At 40.6% G+C, this 18,546-nt stretch overlaps 4 protein-coding genes across 7 annotated transcripts in view; 2 read left to right on the forward strand and 2 right to left on the reverse strand.

Annotated features, from left to right (window-relative positions):
• Positions 1-1,206, forward strand: part of nrg2b (neuregulin 2b) — a 30,763-nt gene extending 29,557 nt beyond the window's left edge. The window contains exon 11 of the mRNA XM_035531904.1: positions 546-1,206. Coding sequence (XP_035387797.1) covers positions 546-1,206 — 661 coding nt within the window. The remainder of the gene's footprint in view (positions 1-545) is intronic.
• A 1,385-nt stretch (positions 1,207-2,591) lies between these two features.
• Positions 2,592-6,522, forward strand: LOC113573371 (N-acetyllactosaminide beta-1,3-N-acetylglucosaminyltransferase 2). The gene is made up of 2 exons (XM_027003584.2): positions 2,592-2,608; positions 5,106-6,522. Exons 1-2 carry the CDS (start codon positions 2,592-2,594, stop codon positions 6,520-6,522), a joined length of 1,434 nt encoding a protein of 477 aa, XP_026859385.2.
• Positions 6,523-8,859: 2,337 nt separating this feature from the next.
• Positions 8,860-11,067, reverse strand: eif1ad (eukaryotic translation initiation factor 1A domain containing). Of its 4 annotated transcripts, none has more exons than XM_027003607.2 (5): positions 10,945-11,067; positions 10,357-10,461; positions 10,096-10,204; positions 9,902-10,010; positions 8,860-9,645 (listed from the first exon to the last, which is right to left on the reverse strand). In XM_027003607.2, the coding sequence occupies exons 2-5, from the start codon at positions 10,441-10,443 to the stop codon at positions 9,417-9,419; spliced, it is 534 nt and encodes a 177-aa protein (XP_026859408.1). In that variant the 5' UTR covers positions 10,444-10,461; positions 10,945-11,067; the 3' UTR covers positions 8,860-9,416. The 4 variants fall into 4 exon arrangements, with proteins under 4 accessions (XP_026859408.1, XP_026859407.1, XP_026859409.1 ...); XM_027003606.2 differs by having other exon boundaries at positions 10,357-10,465; XM_027003608.2 differs by having other exon boundaries at positions 10,357-10,465; positions 10,875-10,954.
• A 132-nt stretch (positions 11,068-11,199) lies between these two features.
• Positions 11,200-18,409, reverse strand: ctsf (cathepsin F). The gene is made up of 14 exons (XM_027003605.2): positions 17,950-18,409; positions 17,313-17,432; positions 16,875-16,956; positions 16,567-16,643; positions 16,395-16,467; positions 16,104-16,217; positions 15,868-16,016; positions 15,472-15,568; positions 15,242-15,322; positions 14,936-15,055; positions 14,641-14,705; positions 14,117-14,207; positions 13,331-13,389; positions 11,200-12,612 (listed from the first exon to the last, which is right to left on the reverse strand). Exons 1-14 carry the CDS (start codon positions 18,196-18,198, stop codon positions 12,538-12,540), a joined length of 1,452 nt encoding a protein of 483 aa, XP_026859406.1. The 5' UTR covers positions 18,199-18,409; the 3' UTR covers positions 11,200-12,537.
• Between the last annotated feature and the right edge of the window lie 137 nt (positions 18,410-18,546).

The raw sequence follows: 18,546 nt of genomic DNA on the forward strand, positions 1-18,546 counted from the left end.
GGAAGTAATGTCACATACTCAGTAGAGTTGGGCTGAAATGAGTTGAATAAAATAGGGAGCAAAAGACCATCAGTTCTACTATTTCATCATTTATTAAAAACCAGTACAAAACTCAAATGATACTTTTTAACTATTCGATGAGTCCTTGAAGTATATCCTGCTGTTGTTACTTCTTAATGGCTCGGTTAGTGTGGTCCTCTGTGGATCAGCATCAGCAGTGTACTAGTGCTGGGCCTTTGAAGGAGGACTCGTGTTGAAAATCGTTTTCTGCCTGGTTGTAACGATGCGAAAAGAGCACAAAATGAAAACGCTTCTCTTGAGTGCTAAACTACCATGATGCCACATTCTTGACAATGGACTGTGACTTTTGGATCCTATTGTATGTACTGCAGTGCATTAAAGAACAGTGCAGAGCTCAGAAAATAGAGCCTTACTGAGACCAAAAAGAACAAACGTATTCCAGACATTCCAGAGGAAAAAGTGTGAACTGTGTGATCATCTCTCTCTCTCTCTCTCTCTCTCTCTCTCTCTCTCTCTCTCTCCAGGTACGTGTCAGCGCTGACCACACCTGCCCGATTGTCTCCAGTGGACTTTCACTCTTCACTGCCCCAGCAGGTGCCTACCTTCCAGATCACCACCCCCAACGCCAGCCACGCCCTCTCACTCCCTCCCGCCGCCTCCAGCGCGGCCGCCGTGGGCTGCTACTCGCCCGGCGACGACCAGCCGCTGCTGCGCCGCCCTCGCCGCACCCGCCGGCCGTGCGGCTTGGCCGAGAGCGCGGGCTCGCTGCCGGCCAGCCCGTACCGCTTCGCCGACGATGAGGACTACGAGACCACGCAGGAGTACATGTCATCCCGTGAGCGGCCCAAGAAGATGGGCAGCGACCGGCGCTGGCGCAGGCGGCCGCGGGCCAACGGCCACGTCTCCCAGCGAGCCAGGGGCCCGGGCGACTTTAGCTCCCAGAGCTGCCTGTCGGACAGCGAATGGGAGCAGGAGGACGAGGATGAGGAGCTGGGCGACCTAGCGCACGGCGAGAGCACGCCGTTCCTCAGCATGCAGAACATGACCGCCCCCGAGCCGCTCACCATCTGCCGGCCCAACGACACGCGGACATACAGCGGCGCGCCACGGGGCGGGTCCCGCCTCAACCCGCAAGGGAGCAAACTGTCGCAGTCCCGGTCCAGGCCGGACAATGCACCCCTTTAAAAAAAAAAAAAAAAAAAAAAAAGCAGAGACAAGGGTGATGAAACGATGCATCTAGAAGAGAGAGAGAGAAAAAATGATATGCTATAGACCTGCACCTATAATAAATATCTTTATTTTATATAACAGACAGATATTCTAAACAAATGAAATATTTATTTTCATTTCAGCAAAAATTGTCTACTAGCTAGCAGCAAAGACTTTTTTATAGGGGGAAACTATTTATATGTAATTTCTTTTTTTCCTTTTTTTGGTTTACAGCATTATGAAGAAGAATCATGTGCCAATTTTTTCACAATTTAGAAATAGAATAATATTGTGGTGCCTTTTGCTGTATGCCGATGAGGGAGTTCTGTTGAGTTTTTGTAGCCTTTCTTAAAATGGACTCCTGGGTTTTATATAGACATGTTTGTCTCTTTTTCTTTTGGTTTGATTGTTCAGGATCTCCCCATTTGAACTGTGATATAATTCAGACATCATGCAATATGGGGATCACTTTTATGTAACGTGTTTGTTTAATTGAGTAGGGGTTCATACACATGCAGGCCATTTCTTTCCTGGGCGTATACAGTTGCAGTGGACATGCCATTTCCTGTTTGGGACAGGAAGTGATTTGTCCATTTAGCCATTTAATTCTCATGTTATTGTTTTCTTCCCCCACCCCCTCCCATCACATGTTGTTTCCATGGAAACACAGGTATGCAGGAGTTCATAGGGAGTGGTACTGTGTAGTGGTACCTGCCCCGGTGTTCAGGGTTCTCAAAATGGTGGTGCATGTACATCCAATGAATGTGCTTTCTCTCCAGAGTGTGAGAGGGGCCTCTGTGTGTGTGTGTGTGTGTGTGTGTGTGTGTGTGTGTGTGTGTGTGTGTGTGTGTGTGTGAGTGTTGTGCTCTCTGTGTGTGCATGTGAATGTCTGAGTAGGCCTGTGTTTGTGTGCTTCATTTTTGTGTGTTTTCTGTGTAACTAGCACTAGTCTAAAGATGTGGGTGTGTGGGTGGGCGTGTGTGTGACAGTATAGCAACACGGGGGGAGAGAGCTCTCTATCTCCTTTATGTTGGCTTTAAATTTAAAGAACAACGTTAACAATGGTTACGGAGAAGAAGAAGAAAAAAAAGAAAGACGTGCCGGTGACTTTGTCACCACCTAGTGGGGAGATGAGCTCATTGCACTGTAACCTTCCTTCCATGTGTAGTCATTAACGCGGAGCTGCCTGCGGAGGAACCAATCCAGCCTGATTCTAGCCTACTTGGACTGACACACCCCGTTAGCTCACATGCCCTTGTTCCTATGCCAGCAGCTTAAAGCCGCACTCTGTCTCAGGACTTCCCATCATAAACCACATGAGCTATGAGCGCTTTTCACTCTCAGACCTGGTCCGTGGGTAAATGGCCTCCTGTGTACAGTGTTACAGAGGAGACTGTGGAGAATGATGCAGTCGGCTATGTTAATTTGTGGAAAATATGTAATGATAGATTTTTTTAATACCTTTTTTTGTTAATACTGCCCCCTCTCCTTTACTGTATGTCTGTATGCAAATCTGGAGACTCGCAATGCAGGTTTGGCAAATGAACATGCTACTTTACAATGGATGGATTGTGACATTAGATTCTCCTCCAGACACCCACAACACACCGAGGAAAACTAACAGGAAACCTACACATGCCAAGTCCCCCTTCTGGCACTTCTCACATACAAATGCACATACACAAAAACCACAGCCACACACAAACACAACACGCACACTCGGTCCTGTGTCCTCTCCTCCAAACGCTCCTGCACGCTCATCTAAAGCTTCTCACGACTCATGGGTTTCTTTCTCTCCTTTCTCTCTCTCTGTTCTGTTTCTGTTCTTCCTCTGTCTGCGTACTGAGGCTTCCCTGTCTATCTGCATGTCCTAGTGGTTTTGGTAGATGGGTGCATGGTAAACGCAGAGTTGTCTTCACACGGTGAAAGTGTAACTTACTTTTCATTTTGACATTCAGCAATAAAAATCCCCTTTTTCATGTCCATTCTTGACTTGGAATATTCTAGAAATTTTTGCAAGTTTTCTCAGAATAAAAAGCCTAGTACTTGTAAAAAAAAATAAAAATGTTTTTTTTAAACTATCCACTTGTTCATAAGGAAAAAATAAATCTTTATTCCTACCATTTTAAAGGGAAAAAAAACTAAATTGTGATATTTATGTAATGTGTATATTTATTTAATCATTATATTGAATACTATAGTTTGATCCATGTGATTTTGGTTAACTTGATGAATTCAACATTGATCGCTATGGCCTAAGTGCTGCTATTTACAGTACATTGCTATTACAGCGCATTGCTCCTTCCTCAGTGGAGCATACTAGAGTAGTCACCTTCTGTAGTACTGTAGACATTACAGTGACTGATGAGAAAGGTAAATCACTGTATAAAACACCATTCAGGTCTGTGCAATAGTGATATATCTACGTATTTGTTGCGAAGATCGAAACGTTTCTATCTTTCTCGTTTTAATAGCGTTGATTAATTTAACTTAAAAATGAGGTTTTATAAAAACAAAATCCTAAGAATCATCCAACTATCCCTTTGAAATGTCACAGCTGCACATATGCAGGACGCATTAACTTAATATATGACATTAATTGGACACCTGACAAACTTTTCTCGCAACCGTAGTACGTGGTATTTCGGGGCCGAATTAGACGTTCTGTATGTAAAACTCAATTTCATAATATACGAATTATTTGGAAATAAATTATGGAGTCACATGCTGATTTTAACTTGGCAGTCTTTTAATGTGGATTTGGTTGGGTTTAGGCTTCTGGGTCGAAGACTGACTTTCATCTTGGCATTTCTGAACAGACATCACCACCGACATTCTTGACAACGTTTTTCTACGTTCGTTTCATTTTTGCTGTCAGATACTCACAAGTTCGTCATGTGAGTTCAGAGGATTTACGAGCGTATTTGAGATGCTGCCAGTCCTGTTATTCCGGTTTTGAAAAAAATCACCATGCAGGCATAAGTTGGGCTGAGTGATTTCTGAAGGGACGTTTGCTCTAAATGTGATCTGTGGACTGTTCACTTGCTATACATTCGTTAAAATAAATTAATGAATTAATCAAGAAGTTAAATGTTTTAACATTCCTTAATTTTGTATCCGACTTGGAAATAAGCTTCTGCGAGTGAATCTCTGCAAATGACAAATTGGCATTAAAAAAAGCTCGAGACGCGCTTTACCTGTGCGCGCGCTGCGTGGCAGCGTCTGCGTGGGCGGCGCCCATCACGCGCGCTGTTGAAACGCTCTCGCTGTCTCTCATTTAGCTTTTTGTGACTTAAGTCGTTCGCGACCGATGGAGAGACGTTGATACGGGATGTCTTACAATCTGTAAGGAATTCGGGTTTAAGCTGCCGGGGTTTTTTTTTAAATATTTTTTTATTTTTATTTTTTTTTGGAGTGAAACGACTGAACGCGGTAGGCAACGATTTACTTGCTATAGAGAGTTGAACTTAATAGGACTTCCACGTTCAACTTATTTGTAAGATTATTACATTTAATTTAATGAGATAAAGGAACTACAGTACAGTCCCACTGAAAAATATAATGCGAAAATATGAAAAGATTAATTAAAACGGTTTCAGTAGGCTATTCATGTTATAAGAAACTACCTTTCTGCTGATTGCGAACATTTTGTTCCTGAAACTACAAATTGAGGGTTAAGTAGGGCAGAGATGGTGTAATTTTTTCATCACCCAGTAATATTAACCATTATTTACCAATACCTATCCTTAACAATTTTATTGTACTGCTGAAAAGTACAGCTTCACTGCATTCATGGTGTAAATGATGTGTTTTTATTTATTTACTTACTTTCTTATGTACTATTTTCCCCTCAAGGTGATGGCTTGTTTCCCGAGTAGTTATCGTCGGATCCTGGTCATCTTATGCACACCAGTTATACTGGTATTGTGTCTATTTGTCTACATCATGCTTTCTTTGTGTTTGGCTATGGCACCACCCAGCTTGCCTAATGCGGCAGTTGGCATCTCTTCCCTGGAAATGATTAAAGCCAAAGGGTCCTATAAAAATGTGGCCCTGGCCTCTCACCGTGAGCATCCCTACTGGAAACATAGACTTAACATAAACACCTTTTGGAACTCAATGCAGTACGTTATGGATCGCCAGCACAACTCCATCCTACGACGCAGGACTAGGAACCTGGTCACTCTGCATCTTTTGGATGACAGCATATCAAACTCAACACAGCACCAACTTGGATGTCAACCAAACTACGCAGTGATGTGGTCATTTCTGGGGTTTTTTAATCTGACACCAGAAATGCAAAGGTTTGTCCTCTCCATGCACTGCAGAGACTACCCGTTGCTCATCGAACCACCAACGGTGTGTGCCAACCAGTCTGCGATGCTGCTGTTGGCCATTAAATCACAAACGAAGAACTTTGAGAATCGCCAGGCCATCAGGCAGACGTGGGGGCATTCGGGGCTGGTGCAAGGACGGGTCGGCATGGGAGGACTTGTGCAGAGGGTTTTCCTCTTGGCCAAGTCTGCTGTTTTAGAAGATTCAAAGGAAATGATGGACCTGGAGAAGGAGAGCAAATCATACGGGGACATCATCATGTGGGACTTTTTGGACACGTTCTTTAACCTGACACTGAAGGACATCCTGTTCTGGGAGTGGTTCTCTGAGCACTGCCAGAACGCCCGCTTTGTGTTCAAGGGAGACGACGACGTGTTTGTGAGGACCCCTGCTCTCCTGGACTACCTACAGAAAGAGGAAGAGGTCCACTCGGCACCTAACAGCCTGAAGAAAATTAAGGATTTTGTTGTAGGGGATGTCATCAAACGTGCTAATCCACTACGTTTAAAAAGCAGTAAGTATTACATTCCTGAGAGTTTCTATAAGGGGATGTACCCAGCATATGCAGGAGGGGGAGGGGTGATCTACTCTGGCGCTCTGGTCCTCAGGCTTTTCCAGGTGTCCAAGAGAGTCCACCTGTTCCCTATCGATGACGTTTATGTGGGAATGTGTCTTCAGAGGCTGAGGATCGTCCCTGTGGATCAATCAGGCTTTCTTACTTTTGACTTCTCTCAAGAAGAAGCCAAGAACCCTTGTGCTTACCACACCATTCTGCTGGTTCACAAACGCAGCCCCAGTGAAGTGCTGAAGCTGTGGTCAGAAACCCTGATACCAAGTGCTGAATGCAGCCACACAACACTTCGATCTAAAGCACTAGGGAAGAAAAGGCAAAAGCCAGAAAAGATGGCAAAAGAAAAAATAGAGTTATCTGAGCTAGACCAAACCAGTATAAGTTAACTGACAGTGTTACAGAACAAAGACTGCTATGAAAGCCATAAGAAGCTACAAATCTACCTATGTATTCTCTGTATTTTTAAATTATGGGAAATTGTATTTTGTCTATGCCTTTTTAATTTAAGCATGTTGTGGCATTTTGTTCTTTTAGTTACTCAGCAGCCAATGTATGAGAAACACCAAACAGTTTATATTTACATGTACAGCATTGAGCTGATGCTTTTATCCAAAGCAATTAGTACAATTTTTGTGCAATTGGTGGCAACTTGGCAGAAGCAGGGCTTGAACTGGCAACCTTCTGACTACTAGTCAAGTACCTTAACCACTGTTAGCTTCAGTTTAGACATTATATTTTAGGCAGGGTGGCACCAACAAGGATTAACCTTAAATCTGGATTCAATAAAATGTGTTGTTGGTTTTTTTTTTTTATCTCGACACACCAAACTTCAAACATGGTTTAAAAACCATCATTTTAATTCTGGTTTAAATTAATTTATTCTTGGTTTAGATTAACTTTAATAATTTTTGCTCTATTACTTAAAACTCAGATTTCAATTTAGAGATTCAATATAAATTTGCACCTGAGGTGGTTAAAACCAACAGCATACAGTAGTTAGATTGAGGAAAACAATTCCTCAAAGAAAAATAAGAGACTGTCAACTCGAGTTTTATGATGAAATTTCAAGACATTACAGATTCTTTGTTGAATCGGTAGTGAAATTAAATGACAAATGCATCTAAACATGGCAGCGTATGAATTGCAGATATACCACTTTTGCTCCAGATTCTGAATGCTTTGCGTTTCCAGAATGGATCTTTTTGGAGTGTGTAAATCCACAGTGAAGGAATGATGAAAGTGTCAGAGGCAGTTGAGCAGGTTTTCTAGCAGCTATAGGAGCAAATGACCCACATCCCCATTCAAAACCCAGCTGGTGAACACAAAGAGCGGTTTTGCAAAAGGAAAGGCTACTGTTTTATTCATGTTTAAGCTGTGTATGATGAGAAGGCCCAAATCACCAATATTATATCTTACTGACCAGGATCAACTCATGACGGCAGCATTTTTTCATAACAGTTGCCCGTGTGCTCTCCCCGAAATGCATTCCCAGGACACATATTAGCTGATAATGGATACCCCTGACATTCCTACCTGGTGACACCCCTCTTGAACTGTGAAACACCGAATGAGAGATGATGCAATGCTTGTCACGTTGAAGCAAGAAGTCTTGCTGAGAAACTGTTTGGAATTTGGAAAAAGCTTCCCTGCTTGCATAATGGGGCTCGAACAAAGCCGGAGACATCACTGACCATCACTGTTGCACTGGCAGTGTGTAGAACTTTGGGAAAAAGAGGATCCCTGTGAGATCAGACAATGACCAAGAGCAGGCACTGCAAATGGGAATGCGGTTTGAAGAACCTTAATTGAGAACTGTTTTGCTGTCTTAACACGTAAAAGAGATCAAATGTTTACAGACAAATGTGTACCATACATGAGTGTGCATACTTTTCCACTATCATTAACTATTTTTCATGGATTTATGACTGTTATATTGAGTTCCATTTCTTAAAAAAAAAAGAAAAAAGAAAAAAAAAGTCGTATAGCAGATAAATGGAATAGCAAAACCAGTTCATGTCAAACATTATACTTAAACATTATATTTAAAATATAAACTTCCCTCTGATTGCATTTTCAATCCAGATTGTGTTATTTTTCTCCATTTCCAGTACATCAACACAGTATTCATGTAACTCCCTTAGTCATTAACTTTCCAGTGCCATTGAGAAACTCTCAGGTCTTTTGAGACTTAATCTGTGTCTGGGAAACTGGCCCTAAATAATATAAATAGTGCTTGTTTAATTACTGTTGCCACTTTGTGTGTGGTATATGATTTATTATATGGATGGTAGGATGTAAAAAATGCAGTTTTGGGCCATTACACTCAAGTTGCATTTCATGTCAAAAGTATCCTATGCTTGCATATACACCGTCTTCTCAATTGTATGTGTATACTGCAGAACAGGTATCTACGCTCACTCAGGACAGATCACTAAAACGTGACTCACAAGCTTGTAGAGGCTTTGTTTAGCTATTTCAAGCCAGTGTGTGCAACGGCCGAATAAATGCTAAGTGACACATCGCTTTTTTCTTTTGTTACTTTTTAAAGTCTTCATTGTATGCTGGTCCAAGTTCATGCATCACTGCTTATGTCAGCAGCTTCACCAACTGGTGCATGACATCAGGCTTCCTCCATTTTGTTTTGAGTGTGAGTATAAAGGTAATGCATTCTAAATACGTTTGGCATGTGACTGCACTCATAGTAATGCACACACACAATCACAAATTGTTATTGCCATATATTTTTAAAAAAAGGTTTACTGCTATATATACACACAAAATCACACAAACAAGCTTTTTTTGACACAAAGAATCACCTTCAAAATACATTATTCATCCCACTGAGGTTAAAAATGCTTCTGCTTCAAAGCATTAGGGGAGGCAGCTTTTCCCAAATCAGCCATATAAACGTTACTGAATTACCTATAATTTGATATGCATAAAGAAATAGCTGTGGGTTTCCCTGATGTGGATTAGGCCTGATCTTGTATGAAACTTCAGCACAGGTGGTTTCAGAACTCAAACTTTTTGAGTCGAGGCTTAAGATGAATCTCGGTCTAGGGAACCTGCTCTTGGTCATCTATGGTCAACCACAAAGCTGTTTTCCTGTTTTGTTTAAAATATTTTCTTCTTGGCTTTTGGCTTATTTGAATAAGGTCTACTCAGATAAATAAGTGATCTCAATTAAGGACGTGAATTAAAGCAAATTGTTTTAACCTCTTCAGAAGAAAAGTCAGTCCTAATTTATATGCGCAGAATTCACCACCTAAATGTCCTCTGCTCACTTATTTTCCTCTTCCTGCTCCTCCTCCTCCTCCTCTTCGTCCAAGTCTTCGTCACTCTCGCTGTAGAGAACAGCGGCCCGGTTTGTGTTAACGAAAAGATCAAGGTCATCGTCGGTGTCGCTGCCATCACGCTCTTCTTCTTCCTCTTGCTGCTGTTGGCTTTGTTCTTTCTCTGGACCTACCTTCCTCTCCTCGGACACACCACCTGTCATGAATCCTTTTGGCCTGCACACACCATTATCTTAAGTGTAATACTCAAAGCCCTGTACTGCAAAAAGGTTTCAAAAACCCAAACAAAAATTATTCCTCTGTAAATAATGTTCATTCTAAATATCATTCAAGCAACTTAAATTTGAAACTGCTTCCAGTGCCTGTTTTTCCTGTTTTCAAAATGCACACACTAGCCTCTCAACAACAAGCTAAAACTAAAGCCTAAAGGTAATTACTACAGAAACTAAAAGTGCTTTAAATTTCTTCTCACCAGACGCCAAGTTTCTTCAGGTACTGGATATGGTCCCTATACAGTATGAAGCTGATCTCTCCTTTCACCTTGTCACCCTCCTCAATAGGATCTATTATCACAAAATCACCTGCCAGAAAGAACATTGGTGAAATCATGGAGGTGAAGAATTCAAATCAGGAAAGAAACTATAATGAAGAGAGTTTAGAGCAGACCTCTTTTGATCCAGATGTTCTTGCGGAACTTCGTGGGCATGCTGAGCAGAAACCTCTCGCCGCTTTCGGTCACGGCCTCATGGAGATTATTACCATTGGTTCCCAAAATCTAGAGTATTTAAAGATGTATTTAAATCTAGAGTATTTAAAGAGGTTTAGTGAGTGAGAGACCAGCACCTTTACATATTGTCTATGATCTCACACCTTTAGTTATGCATTCTACACTACAGACCATCACCCACAACTGCAAAACCATCTTACTCTCATGATCTGCTGGTTCTCACTGGGTGTGACGTAATCTCCAAGAACTTCCTTGACGACATGCTTGCGTTTGGTTGCCTGCGACATCGCTGATGATCTCGAAATCTACCTGACAGGAATATCGATGGTTGCGGACAAATTGGTCATAAATCAGAAGGCCAACAAATTCACGGGAATAATCTAACAAACACGCTCAACCCGAACGCATAATTTATCGACCAACAGTGATCTGATTATAGGTCGTGTACACTAGCCCGGCCCTCGTCTTTCTCCTGGTTGTCGGAAGAGCGTCAGGAACTATTAAACCGACACGGCTCGTCTTGTCCATTATGGCTGGCTGGCTATCCTAGCTAGCGTTTAACTACTTCGACGCAAACACAAGAGGAGTCGCAACTGTCCTGTTCTCTAAAAGAACAGTTAACCACGACCTAAAACATAAAGGGATGTGTAATATAGAGTTCATGCGGCAGGTATTGCGTAACCTCAGCTAGCGAGTTAGCCTGCTGCGTAATACAAACCTCAGCACATGGGCAACATCTTACTCATCAGTTCATATCGATAAAGTCTGTATTTTCCAAAGTTACATACCTAGGAATTCTACATAAAAATAAGAACTTATTGGGGGTTTTAGTGTTTGGGGCATCGAAAAGAATTCCAAACGTAGCAAAGCTCCGGAATGCGTCAGTACAATGTGTAAGTTACTTCCTGTTGCTTCAGTGCAAGCGCCACTGGCCTGGCATTGTGGGTAATGAAGTCAGGCAGAGCCTAAAACGCCTCATAGCGCCATTCATTGAGGAAATCATTTAAAAGGAGTGTTGCAATAAACAGCAAAGACGAGAAACATTTGGGAATTTAAGGACTTTATTCAGTAGCTTTCTATAACATTTATGACAAAAAAGCATACTCAACAACCAAAGTTGATACCATGCAAGAAACAGCAAGCATTCACTCCGTTTTCAAAGAAAATGCAGCGCTGATAACAGATTGGAGAAATATCACCACTGAGCAGTGTTCAGTGAACGTTGGTTAATATATTTGATACATTATGCTATGGGCACTTTAGATGCATATCAGCAGTGTTTGTTTAGAGGACATGGTTGTTAAATAAAAGTTACTGTGAAAAATGATTGCAGTTTCAAACATCTGTAGACATTGGTCCAGAAGTATTTCACTATCACCACAAATGACAACATTAAAAAAGTATTCATCAGTATTTGCGAGGCAGCTTCATTAATCAGTAGAAGTATGCAGTCCATTTAAGACAGAGGAACAGTGAAATTTCAGCCTACATCACTACAATGGAGTTGAAAAAAACAACAACATATATAAGCATTATATTAATTACAATGTTACAGCAGTTCTTTCCAAAAACATCATTTAAATATTAGTTCAAAAGTTAATACACACAAATATCTAATACCATAATGAAACATGGGTCTGAAGAGGCAATCTAAGGATTTGACCTTTCTTATCACAGTAACTGGCTTAATGTAATTGCAGGTGTTATGTTAATAAGGGAAATTGAGGTTATGAGAGTAGTGATCATTCATCCCTTATCTCATAAAAACATAAAGAATCTTCCTCTCAGCACATGTGCTAACTGAAAAGTCTTGGTAGAAATACTTGTGCTTGGTGGCCTAGGACATAACTAATAACATGTGAAATACATTATCTACCAGATAAATATGTCCTAGCAACAGGTTATCTACAATTCATCAACATGTCAGCAAATTAACAGTAATCAATTTCTATGTCAGCAAACAACAATGCATGTCAGCAGTTTATTGTTACCTAAGGCTTCCTGTACCAACACCAGAACCTTCACTGAAAAAATCTATTTTAAGGTGTGAGGAGAAGCTCATTCAAAAACAGATTTAATCTTTCCACATACCATCACCCAAGAGGTAGTATACCCAAAATTATGCAAATGCAAGAGATGAGGACTTCTTAAACTGTTATGGCTAGAAAATACAATGCAGTCTGTGGTAAATCACAGAGGGATGAAACTACATTTGTGAAAATCATTTTAAGGGTTTTTTTTATGAAAAGAGGACTGGTAGTCCTAGTTTCTACAGACCTATATAGTAGAGATAAATGCTTCACACATCAGAGCTTAAGCATCATCCTTAATGATGTTTATTACATATAGATAGTAAGGTTTAGCGTGTGCTTGTGTGTGCCCTAGTTAATCACTGCAGATGAACACATCTTGTTAATTCCACACAATCTGGTTCCTCTGTACAGGTAATAGTAACCCTAAAGAAACATAAAAACACACATATAAATAAATATATATAAATTCCACACTCGCCCTCCACTGGGTGGTCTTGTTTTTTAAATATATGTAAATCCAAAGAACATCTATTCAAAATGTCTAGTTTCTCTGGAAAATTTGTATCCTTCACTATACTCATTATAATTCTGAATATCTGTACATTTCTTACTACAGTACTTACTGCAGTTACTCACCTAGAATCTTCACTGGATCTGTCTCTATCTATATCTATCTATATATAAATCTAAAAAAATTCTAAAAAAATATATAAACAAAAAGAAAAAAAATAAAAATAAAAAAAATATATATATATATATATATATATATAGAGAGAGAGAGAGAGAGAGAGAGAGAGAGAGAGAGAGAGATAGATAGTTATGTTAAAAAAATCTATCTATCTATATCACAGTAATCAACTTGTAAACAGAAGGTTGCCAGTTCAAACCCCACCACCAGTAAAATGCCACTGTTGGGCCCCTGAGCAAGTCCTTTAACCGTCAATTGTTCAAGCTGTATTCAGTCATAATTGTAAGTCGCTTTAGATAAAAGAATCAACTAAATGCCATAAATGTAAATAGATAGACAGGTTTTAACATAACCCTTTATCAAATGTTCAAATAACACACAAAATAAAATAGTGACCATAGCAGAACTACATGTTCATACACAGGCCAGACGAGGTCTGGGAGTGTCCCTTACCTGCTCTCCATAGTCTTCTCCCCAGCTATTCTTGATGGCCCAGAAAGGAATGCCATCGCCTGTGTACAGGTAAAATTAAATTTTAACCTTTGCACAATACTAAAACAAATAAAACAAAACAAAAGGATTAGGATGTAGTTCAGTAAAATACCCTTGTATTAACTAGTATTTAGTGCTGCATTGCTGTGATAACAAAAAAAGGAATGTCGTGAAACAGCATGATTGTGAAAACAAAGAAGGAATGTTATAATGCAGGGCAAAGATCAACCGGATTTTTCTAAGAAGCATATTTCTAAGAAAGGTCTAGGCTTTTACTCAGAAGGATTAAGGAACAATTGTCATTGATTGATTTCATTGCAAGGCATATTTGGGGAAAAAAAACAGTAGGGCTGAAGAGTGAAAACTTAAACATATCTACTACATCAAGAACCCTTAGAACTCTCTATAAACTGCTATATTTTAAGGACCCCCTTCAAACTCCAAGTCAAAAGAGGAGATATGTTTGTGGGTGGTTATATGAGTCAGTACTTATATAGAGAAGCCTTTTTTCAGATGTTTTTTTCTTATTTGATTTTGAAATGTACGTATATGCATCATAAATTAAATGTGAATTTTACAATTGGAATGGCAGTGTATAATCTTGAAAAAAACATGTCTACTTTAAACTCAAAATCAAGCAGGGAGGGTCTTTAAAGTATGACTGTAATAGCTATAACTGTGTTTGGCTGTTACTGTGCCAACTGAAGTCTTATTGATTTTTGCAAATCTGAGAAGAAGAACTCTCACGTTCTCCATATCCGACGAGTAGCACTGCGTGATCAATCATCCAAGGATTGCAGAATATCTTCAGAGGATGAGACACTCCCTTCCTATAGAACTACAGAAGCACAGACAGACAGACCGAAAAGAGAATTATACTAAGAAGTCCACTGGGCTCTCCAGACTGTTTTCATGCTGTCCAAAAAGGTTTTGGCTTTTGGATTAAGCTAAACGCATGGAAGAGTCAACAAAGTAATGGAATTTCTAGATTTAGTCCAGTCTAGAGTAAACATCATGGAGACTTTGGAACTTTTCCGACCTAGTTTTGTCATAATTCTGAACGGATTACGCCACTAATGGTCAACGCTCTATCACAAAATCCTCTGTACTTGTGAATCAAACATAATCATAACTCTGCCTTTAAAGGCAGAGTAACATTTAATCCATGTGCAAAGTCCATATTTGTTAAATACCATTAAAGTGGTCATATTAATGCTATTACTACAGTGTTGGTGCTGCGTTAATGCTCTGAAGAATTGAGAGTTTACTACCTGCATGGCAAAAGCATTGAGGGCAGCAGACACAGGCCCATTCTCAGCCAGCCACGCAGCAATATCTGAATACACACACCATGATAAGGCTTATACTTGTATCGCCATTCTCAAAGCCCTCTGCACAGTGAACCAAAGTTCACTGCCACATATATAAGACCACCATGTAAAATTAGACATGTGTAAATTACTGTCCTATCCATATACTGTATATCTGCACACTCACTGCGCAGTATAATACATTTAGAATTCTATATACATATAACAAGTTTCTCATTTCCTCTGCCCTTCTCACCATTCTCGTCCTTGGGCAGCTCTACCGAGCTGTTGATGTAGGCCACCACTTTCCCAAAGGAAAACTCACACCTCTGCTTGTGTCCTGTGTAGCCGTAGTCAGTCTCTGTCTCAAGACCTCCTGCAAAGGGAGCAAAAGAAAACATCAAAACGTTACTCTCTTTAAAACCTGTTTCATTTTTCGCATCATACTTGAAACCACACAATGTGTAAGTGGAATTAAATGTTGTTACTTGTTAAAGCATCGTTTAAATAACTGTGTCCCATGTATTTCAGTTGCTGTTGTTGTTTTGTTTTGTTTTTTTACCAAGGTTTTCGATAGCTTCATACGCATTGGATGGAAGCCCACCCCCACAAGCTTGGTCCAGTTTATCACAATCCACCAGCTCTACAACAGACAGAGAGGTATCCAATGAATGAAATTAATAAAATGCTCCGTCAATTTTTCATTAATAGTATCATCATTGAATTCAAACATAGTCAAGGAGTTAAATGTTTCGTTGACTTTCAGTGACCGTAACAATAGCTGCCTTCCACCTTGCTCAGAGAGGGACAGCAGTTGTCCGGTCCTCTTGAACCACTGGCCTTCAATGTTCCCTGTGACAGAGAATGCCCAGCAGGAGCCACAGAACCCCTGAAATACACACAGCACTTACTTTAGCCAGCGCCGAAGTAACAGCTGACGTCTGCATAGCCTAATCTGTGATTAATTCATATCTTATGTTTAAATGAACTATTGATTAGAACCCACATTTCCACCACCAGTGCCAGCAGGGATAATTGGTTATGGATATCCATGGTGGAAACATGACTATGGATTCATTTGTTTAAAAACAAGTTCCAACTGATTAATCAATTGATTTATAATTCAATAGGGCCCAATTGATTCATTCAGTCTAAATGGTTCTCTTGGGCTGATTCGTTCTCCCGGACCTGGTTCTTGACAAGGCTGACGGCTCCGTGCTCTCTCCAGTCCCAGCTGGATGGGGATGACCTGTTGGCTGGGACTGCTGGCTTCATCTTCCTCTGCAGACTCCACTGGCTCAACATGGGGTTCAGGTACATCATTCTAAACTCATCCTCTAAAGGGAGATAGTCAGATAGTGAGAGCAAGTGACTGGGAAAACACACACACACATACACACACAAACCTACCCACCCACACCCACCTGTGAGATCACTGAACTTGGTAACTCCATACTCGGCCGTGCCCTGGTCCAGACTCTGCAGTTTCTTTGCTGTTTTCAGATTCTGCTGGAAAATGCGCAGACGCTTCTCAGCCTCTGCAGGGATCAAGAGGTAAGAAGATGACTTCTATTTCTAAAAACATATCTTTCAATTTAAATGACACATTTGGATGCCCATGCATAATTTATGTCCCAGCATATTAATATGTTCCAGGGTGACTTTACTCAAGCAAACTGTGAAAGCAGAATTAAACTAGTACTATTGCCACTTACCCTCTTGGGAGCTGTATGTACGGTTGTATGTGAACATGAACTCTTTGAACTGAGTTAGAAGCTCTGAAGACTCCTGAAGATGACCGAAGTAACAGTGTTTACAAAGTATAGCTAGAAAGCTCACAAGCTGTTTATACATTTATTATTACTCATGAATGCATGATATGTTTACCTTGGTGGGCTTGTTGCGATAGAGGGGCACATGTGCTACTTTTTGGGTCTCCTTTGCAACCGAAGTCTCCTTTTGAACTGAGGAATGAAGCAGGTTCCATTAAAGTGGCATGCATTATCAGCTCATCAACATTATTTACAGCCAAGCGTCTTTTTGTGTTAAGGTGTCTGCATATATTATTATACAGAATCAAGAACATTAAGAATGCATCTAATGTCCCCATTTGGCAAAGGTCTATGGGGTTCTTGGGTACCCCACTTTCACTGTTTTACCCTCGTATACTCTGTATGCTGTGGAAGTGCACTGACCCGCAGGCTGGCATTTTTGTCGGAGCAGAACAGACTTGTTCTCCCAGGGAATGTCCCATACCTCGAACAAACACACCTCTGTCTGAGGGAGAAAGAAAGCAACAAAGAAAAGTTATGAGAAATAGAGAAAATATTTTTCTAATTTCATTCCCGTGGTGTCACATAAACTAGACATAAACATTTGGCCCAATACATGGAACAGGAAACAGATGTCATGCACTTAGAATCACGAGGTCTTTGTCTCACATTTGGGTGCTGAAAGCAAAGCAGATGTGCAAAATTGTCTCTTTTAACTGGTTATTTAGTTCAACTTAGTCTATGACTAACTATGACTCATTTTAACTGTAACCTAAAATTTTTATGTAGCAGTCCCATTATATATTTAAGGAAATAACTACTCAGCACTGTCTCTTAGACCCATGCCTTGGGTTTGCTCACCTTCTGCTTGTGTGGCTCTTGGAAAAATTCACATTCCTCAGAAACATTCAGGACTGCAGTCTTTTTGCATTGAGTTCGCCCAATCTCTACTGTGATGCTGTATTGCACTCCTTTAACCAACTGTTTACAACACACAGACATTAATGGGAGACAAAAATTATTATACAAAGCAATTAATAACTCGTGGTTTTTACAGCGTAAAGTTTGACCCGTATCAAGTTTCCCCTTAAGAAATGTGTTACAATAGGCCGTAAAGACGCACACTTAGCTGTTACAGACTGGACTATACAATAATCATAGTAAACGTAATTATAATGCAGTCTTACAAGCAGAAGAACGAACTCTATTGTTTCTATTGCTTTGGTAATTTAAAACGTATACGACGCTGCGCAAACCAAGCGCAGCGTAAATTAACATGAACAATCTCTTCTTTGTTTACATAACAAACGCCAGAGACGAACCTTTTTAATTTAGGCTTAATAATAATCGTGTGTAGATACGCAACATTAGCAACACCTAGTATTAACAGCAAAAATGTATTAAAAATAACGCAAACTTTATGAGCTTAGCGAAGAAACATGAGCGACGTTCCGATGCACAGGCCTACACGACTTAATTAAATCCTCAAAAGCCTTACCTGTTTCCTAGCGGATATTATTTTGCTGACTTTGCGTATGTGCATGCCATTGGATTCTGCATTGTAACGTTCCTCGGCAAATTTCACAGCTTTAATGACCTCCGGGTCTGACTCCGATATGTGAACCGGTGCCCCGGGCGCCCCCATCAATGGACGATCTAAACCACCCTGTAACCCCCTAACCGAGCAAACCACAATAAAGACCAGACATGCGATGATACGGTGACAGCGGCTCACGTTCACGTCCATGTTGTCGAACCCTCGGTGCAGAAAGGACCGGGGATAAACGAAGTATCGACACGGGCTACAGACTGCGTTTCGTTTTTCCAGACAAATATCAACCAGCGGGCACAGCTTCAGCGAGTCCGCCTGCTCCAGCTGATATGATCCCAACAAATATGTCGCGCTCAAACACGCAGTGGCGCACCTTATGCCACTCCACGCTCAAATATGGCTGTGGGACAGAATACTATGAATGTGCTGTTTTCTTTTTTCTGGTACAGGGTTAATAAACGCTGTCATTACCGCCTAGTCAGCCTACCAGTATTAAATAATATTTATTGTTTCTAATAAATTTAGTTGTAAGCGTCTGATAGC

This window comes from Electrophorus electricus, chromosome 12 (genome assembly GCF_013358815.1).
Source record: "Electrophorus electricus isolate fEleEle1 chromosome 12, fEleEle1.pri, whole genome shotgun sequence".
Taxonomy (NCBI): domain Eukaryota; kingdom Metazoa; phylum Chordata; class Actinopteri; order Gymnotiformes; family Gymnotidae; genus Electrophorus; species Electrophorus electricus.

Bases quoted from the DNA above. Each gene is read 5' to 3' on its own strand.
- eif1ad (XM_027003607.2), bottom strand. From the start codon at position 10,443: ATGTCGCAGGCAACCAAACGCAAGCATGTCGTCAAGGAAGTTCTTGGA. The intron at 10,011-10,095 runs GTCTGCTCTAAA...TCTTTCTGGCAG, and splicing joins GAACATCTGGATCAAAAGAG to GTGATTTTGTGATAATAGAT. The intron at 9,646-9,901 runs GTGAGAAGAAAT...TGGTGTGTGCAG, and splicing joins CTGAAGAAACTTGGCGTCTG to GCCAAAAGGATTCATGACAG.
- ctsf (XM_027003605.2), bottom strand. From the start codon at position 18,198: ATGGACGTGAACGTGAGCCGCTGTCACCGTATCATCGCATGTCTGGTC. The intron at 17,433-17,949 runs GTAAGGCTTTTG...TGTTGTAAACAG, and splicing joins TAATATCCGCTAGGAAACAG to TTGGTTAAAGGAGTGCAATA. The intron at 15,056-15,241 runs GTAAAAAAACAA...CTCCCTTTGCAG, and splicing joins TGAAGCTATCGAAAACCTTG to GAGGTCTTGAGACAGAGACT.